This window comes from Puntigrus tetrazona, unplaced genomic scaffold (assembly GCF_018831695.1).
Source record: "Puntigrus tetrazona isolate hp1 unplaced genomic scaffold, ASM1883169v1 S000000837, whole genome shotgun sequence".
NCBI classification, from domain to species: Eukaryota; Metazoa; Chordata; class Actinopteri; order Cypriniformes; family Cyprinidae; genus Puntigrus; species Puntigrus tetrazona.
In genome coordinates, this window is record NW_025048437.1 from 562,587 (window position 1) to 569,125 (window position 6,539).

Sequence of the window (6,539 nt, forward strand, 5' to 3'; positions counted from 1 at the left end):
TAAATATTGCAAATATTAGTCTATTTTGTTGTATAAAGATGTTTTTAAAATGCAAAAAAAGATAATAATATTAAATATGGCAAATATTAGCCTATTTTGTTTTATACAGATGTTTTTAAAATGCAAAAAAAAAGATAATAATAAATAAATATTGCAAATATTAGCCTATTTTGTTCTATAAAGATGTTTTTAAAAGATAATAATAAATAAATATTGCAAATATTAGCCTATTTTGTTCTATAAAGATGTTTTTAAAATGCAAAAAAAGATAATAATATTAAATTTTGCAAATATTAGCCTATTTTGTTGTATAAAGATGTTTTTAAAAGATAATAATAAATAAATATTGCAAATATTAGCCTATTTTGTTGTATAAAGATGTTTTTAAAATGCAAAAAAAAAGATAATAATATTAAATATTGCAAATATTAGCCTATTTTGTTCTATAAAGATGTTTTTAAAATGCAAAAACAAAAGATAATAATATTAAATATACACTCATTTTCACATACGAAAACACAAAAACAAATAAAGTAAGACCAATATCACAAGCAGCGACATACCTGAAAAAAACCTAAACTTTTGACTAAATATGATTGTGCTAATGGTCAAAATACTGCTGCGCTGACCATAACTAAAAGTGATTAACCCCTTCTATTCTTCAACAGATCATTAAGAGGAACACAAACTGGAACCAGATTGTCTTTTTGGAGATTATTTGCACGCGTTTCCTTGAAGAGACTTACCGTGAGGGCAGATTGGATGCATTTGTCACCGGATACGATGAACATGGTGGATGATGGCTGCCTCTCGACGGACAACTACCACGATCTGGGTAAAGGCGGCGTGTCGGGGATGGGAGGCCGAGTCCACAGCATCGACGTGATCCTGGGCTTCAGCAAAGACCAGGACCCTCTGCTCGACCCGGTCGGGCCCGTCGGCACGCACAAAGTGGACGCCGCAGATCTGGGAGAAGAGGAGAAACAGGTGACCTCTGACCCCTACGGTCACCTGCAGAGTCTTCCGGATAATCCGCAGCAGTCGGCGTATCACGGTGAGCATCGGCAGGTTTGCTTTAAGCCAGTGTCACCACTTGCACAAAATGCATTTCATGCAACGATCAAGAGGACGGCGCCGCTTTGCACGAGCTTCCGGTCTCTAGATTTGGCGCCGAGAATTGGGTTTTTCCAAATCTGAGGCAAAGACGCTTGATTCGAAGACTCGCTCGGATGAAATATACGCCGAAAGGTTAGATTTGTTCGGATTTCTAATCCTAGGTACAAGCTTTAGTGACTTAAAAAAACACAAGTAGTCAGTGATTTTAAAGAAAGACCGCTTGAATTAATGTCACGTATGTGGAAAATAGGTCCTAAATATATTTAACCTAAATAAATTTGCATAGATGGCAATCAAATCAATTTTTCGACTCATTTCCCATTTCAAATCTCGAAACCATCTTAATTCAAGACGCATTTAACTAAACTTTAAATGACCACCACGTCTGTTATTTTTCTCACAGACACATTTCAAGCATAAACCCCCACCATTTTTATATTTCAAAAAGTCTTAAATAATTTTCCTTCTCAAGTACGTTGATTTAAGAATATTTAGATAATGGAAAACGAGTCAAAAACAAATTACGAATTTCATTTATTTATTTTGCGGCGTTAGTTAGTCGCCTCGCAATCCGGTCGCGATTGAAATAAAATAAATATAATATTATTTCAAATGATTTTTGCATACACAGCCCGATAAACAATAGCGACAATGGCAATTTATTAGCGATAAATCTGCATTTAATGAGTTTCGCTGAAGCCCGCGCACCCACATGGCTATTGATTCAATGCTAGAGATTTTGCTTTCCGATAAAAACATGCGCATCTCGCAAACGGCGCCTCTAGCCGGACCTGTAGGCGTCTGGTTTATGAAAGTTGCGTACAGCACGACGTTTAACACTTGCTAACGTGGAACCAGTGATCTGATGCTAATCCTGCCTAACTTAATTAGATTCCACCTGGATCCGCCCCACCTCAACATGTGGCGCGGGTCGCTCTTAGCCGTTTCTGCGAAATGAAAATCTCCGCTGTTGCCGGGCGGCTCGGCCACTCCCGGTCCGAACGCTGCGGTACTGAGTGAACCTCTTAGCGGCTGGATTAGCGGCCTTGGCCGCATGAGGTCTACAGGTTTAACCGGTGACATCTGCGTGCTGGATTACAGGGAGGACTTACTTACCGTGGCAGAAGTGAAGGAACTCCCGAATCGTTCGTTTTCGAAGAATCCGAAAGTTGCACTTGCGCCGTTCGGGAAAAGCAAAAGAGCGCGAGGGATTATGGCGAGACCGTTCGTGCAAAAACGATGCGATTTAATCACTGTCAATTAAACTGAGTCTTCTGTTGAACGCGAAAGAAGAATGCAGGTTACCGTGTTTTTACCGTATTATATACCCGTTTGCTTCTCAACAATGCTTTGCTATAAACAGAACAGCTGAATGCAGGATGAGAGGATATTAATTTTTTGGCCGGTCCTTCCCTTTAAGGCTCCACGTTTTAACTTTAACATGTACCTTACCGCACAAATGATGTGTCTCGTTGAGGGGAGGCGTGATGTTACTGCTTTCTTTACCTGCTGAGTGATAAAACAGGTGAAAAAAAAACCCAAATCACACAGACTTACATTCACAGTGAAATATATCCGAGTGGCAAAAGGTTATATGCATCTAAACGTGATAAAGAAACATGCAAGAATAAAGAGTGGGGTGTTAAAAGTTAACTGTCTGGAAAATCCCTCAATGCTCTTAATTTAATTAGTTTTGGTTCTTTAGTAAGTAAGCAGTGAGTGACATTGTAGTATTTTAGATATACTTCATTATTCAATTTCTGTAGTATGCATTTTTTTAATGTGTTACATAAACCTACTGCGCAGCTTAAAAACTTACTCGAAGGAGTGGTTCACTTTCAGAACAACCAGATAATTTCCTCACCCTCTTGTCATCCAAGATGTTTATGTCTTGTATGAGATGTTTTGATGAAAACGTTTCAGGAATTCTCTCCATACAATGGACTTCAATGGTGCCCCCGGTTCAAAATGCCGTTTAAATGCGACTTAAAATGGCTCTAAACGGTTCCAGGTGATGACGAAGGGTCTTATCTAGCGAAACTATCGATTGTCTTTTAAAATAAATAAGTAAATGTATAAATAAGTAGGTAAAAATACGTTTTGAATCGTTTTTAACCTGAAACGCTCTGCTCGTCTGCGTTTTCCGGTTCAAGGCAGTTAGGGTATGTCACAAAATTCTCATCTCATTTTCTCCTGTAACTTCAAAACTGTCCTAAATCACCCTACATCGATGTAGAAGTGGTTACAAAGTGAATAAGCATGGTTAAACTTTATCAAAAAAAACCCCAAAAAACATAAAACACCGATTTAGGAGGATTTTGAAGTTAGAGGATAAAATGAGGAGTTTTGCGACATACCCTAACTGTCACAAACCGGAAATCTCTAGAGTTTACGCGGAGATAGACTTTATTTATTTATTCATTCATTCATTCATAAAATATCTGATCCGTTTCGCTAGATGAGACCCCCCTTCCTCTGCTGGGAACATTTCGAGCACTTTGAAGCTGCATTTAAACTGCATTTTGGATGCTTAAACTCGGCGGCACCATAGAAGTCCACTGTATGGAGAAAAATCCTGGCATGTTTTCGTCAAAAACTAAAGACAGAAAGACATAAACATCTCGGATGACAAGGGGGTGAGAAAATTATCTGCAAATTGTTGTTCTGAAAGCAAACTACTACCTTAATTTGCGTTTCTGTTTCACTGTGTTTGTAATTTGCTACTTTTTTGTTCTCTTTTTTTAATAGCATAAAAAATGACTTAGCTATATTGAGATGCATATCAATATTATGAAATATTTTTTTTACATAGCTTATAATTTTGGTCATAATAGCAAAAACCTTTGTAGCAACACCCAAGCAAACACCAAAGCAAGCAACTGCATAAAAAAAAACAGGTTTAAACCCATTAATTCTTTCATGAACTTGACAAGGGTGCTTGGCAGATAAAGAGCACTCCGTCTATCCTGTGCTGTAGATGCGGGACTGTACTCCACAGAGAAGTGCGATGCAGATTTGGGAGATCCACGGAGCAACGTGGAGAGTGACAGCCGCTCGCCGGACCCTCCTGACGAGGATCAGCCTAAAAAGAAACACAGACGCAACCGAACCACCTTCACCACCTACCAGTTGCACGAGCTGGAGCGCGCTTTCGAGAAATCCCACTACCCAGATGTGTACAGTCGAGAAGAGCTGGCTATGAAGGTCAACCTCCCGGAAGTTCGTGTGCAGGTGAGCGTGGATAGTGAGTCCCATCAGTGTGCTTGCGTTGCATTGCAACCTTGCCATTGGGGTTGTTTGTAATGAACTTACATTTGCGAGGTGATGCTGTTTAACGATTCGGCGAACAGAATCTGCTTCGATAGAAGAGACAGAGCTTTGTTAAACTGATGAAGCTACGTCTGTGGGACCTGTGAAGAAGGGAATGATGGCTGGATCTCGCTGAGGGCGAGACGTGACGTGTAAAAGTGTTATGTAATTAATAATTATGTAATTATGTAATAATAACAATACATTTACATGCAAGTTACCCTAAGTCGAACCTTAACCCTAACCGTAGTGATTATATAGATAATTAACATTACTCAGTACATATATAATGACACTGTAACAGGGATGCCTTAAAATTAAGTGTTCACACATACAGATTTTGCCGTGCTCCTCTGCTCTTCCAGGTTGAAGACTAGTTTGAAGAAACGGAAATTTAACAGCGCAGCGCAAGAAAACCGATACCTCAATGCCTGCTCAGAGCCTGCATTCATGCACTAATATCCCACCTAGACGTGAAAAATGATTTGAAGTATCGCTTTCCAATAAGGTGTCACACGTTAACATTAGTTAATGCGTTAACTAACACAAACAAACAAAGAACAATACGTATATTACAGTATTTATTCATCTCGGTCGTTTTTAGTTCACAGTGCATTATCAAATGTTAACAAACCCAACGTTTTATTTTAATAACGCATTAATAAATGCTAAAATTAGCATTAAGTGAGATTAATAAATGCTGTAGAGGTATAGTTCATGCTTAATAATGTTGTTAACATTATTTTTTCCCAATTTGCATTTGCTAAAGAACTAAACGCATGCTTATTACATAACCGTTTTATTTCTTATTTATGCTTTTTTTTATTTTTTAATAATTATGTGCCCGTGTTTCCCATCATAGCTATACAAAGATTTTAATTCAAAAATATTGCAGCTATTCAGCTCAACTAAACTATTACTCTTCTTAAGATTTAGCTTTAAGTGACTGAAAATGATTAAAGTAAATTAGAAAAGTGTTCAAAATTATATTACTTGCATGCTTATTGCATTTTAAATAGGGTAACTTGCACAATTGCATTTCCGAAGTAACCTCTATGAGGAAAACGTACAGGAACGTTGTGCATAAATGGGCAAACATCGTTGTTTTAAAAACGCAACAGTAGCATTTTAGCATTTGTATCCAGCCATTCGCCTTACAGTATGTCAAAACCGTGCGACCCTATAACCTCTGCACGAGCAAGGAGACCAGGAAGGCGTCCAACTCAACTCTTGGCGAGCTCCGTCTATAAGTAGCACGTTGCTACAGGAAGCTCGTTGACCTAGAAACGCATCTTAAATGTGCTGTTAAAGTCTCCTCGTAGCAGACGGCGCCTACGTCACTAAACAGCCTCGACTTTGTCCCGCCCTGCAGGTTTGGTTCCAGAATCGACGGGCGAAATGGCGGAGACAAGAAAAAATGGACACGGGCAGCATGAAGCTCCACGACTCTCCGATGCTGTCCTTCAACCGACCGGCGATGGCGCCCAACGTAGGGCCGATGACTAGCTCTCTTCCCCTGGACCCCTGGTTGTCCTCGCCGCTTTCCAGTGCCACTCCCATGCACAGCATCCCGGGCTTCATGGGACCCGGCCAAAGCCTCCAGCCCGCCTACACGGGCCACCCCGGCTTCCTGAACGCTTCTCCGGGCATGGTGCAGGGAATGCAGCCCATGCCTCCGCCTCCTTACCAGTGCCCTCCGGCGTTCAACGACAAATACCCGCTGGAAGACGTGGACCGCAGCTCCAGCATCGCAGCTCTGAGGATGAAGGCCAAGGAGCACATTCAGTCCATGGACAAAACCTGGCAACCCATGTAACGGGGAAACGGGGAGCGTTATCGTACCTCACTGGGATCTCATAGACATTTGGATGCATTTTTAGAAATGACCGGCATCGGATCGTTAGGATTAGGGTTCACCCGGGATCTAGAAACACGAAGCATTGAAAACTCATTTTATAGCCTCCGCCAATAAGACAAAACACAGTTTGATTTGAAGGATATCTCCGCAACACAGCATGCTTGGATTAACGGCATCAAACCTGCTTGGCGCGTTAGTTTCTTATCAGGGTTGCCAAGTCTTCTACGGAACAGTACGCAGTTTTTAGATGCAATTA

At 40.3% G+C, this 6,539-nt stretch overlaps 1 protein-coding gene across 1 annotated transcript; it reads left to right on the forward strand.

Annotated features, from left to right (window-relative positions):
* Positions 1–625: 625 nt before the first annotated feature.
* On the forward strand, positions 626–6,241 carry rx2 (retinal homeobox gene 2). Its single transcript, XM_043233461.1, has 3 exons — positions 626–1,054; positions 4,094–4,347; positions 5,798–6,241. The coding sequence occupies exons 1-3, from the start codon at positions 763–765 to the stop codon at positions 6,239–6,241; spliced, it is 990 nt and encodes a 329-aa protein (XP_043089396.1). The 5' UTR covers positions 626–762.
* Positions 6,242–6,539: the final 298 nt, after the last annotated feature.

Bases quoted from the DNA above. Each gene is read 5' to 3' on its own strand.
- rx2 (XM_043233461.1), top strand. From the start codon at position 763: ATGCATTTGTCACCGGATACGATGAACATGGTGGATGATGGCTGCCTC. The intron at 1,055-4,093 runs GTGAGCATCGGC...CCTGTGCTGTAG, and splicing joins GCAGCAGTCGGCGTATCACG to ATGCGGGACTGTACTCCACA. The intron at 4,348-5,797 runs GTGAGCGTGGAT...CCCGCCCTGCAG, and splicing joins TCCCGGAAGTTCGTGTGCAG to GTTTGGTTCCAGAATCGACG.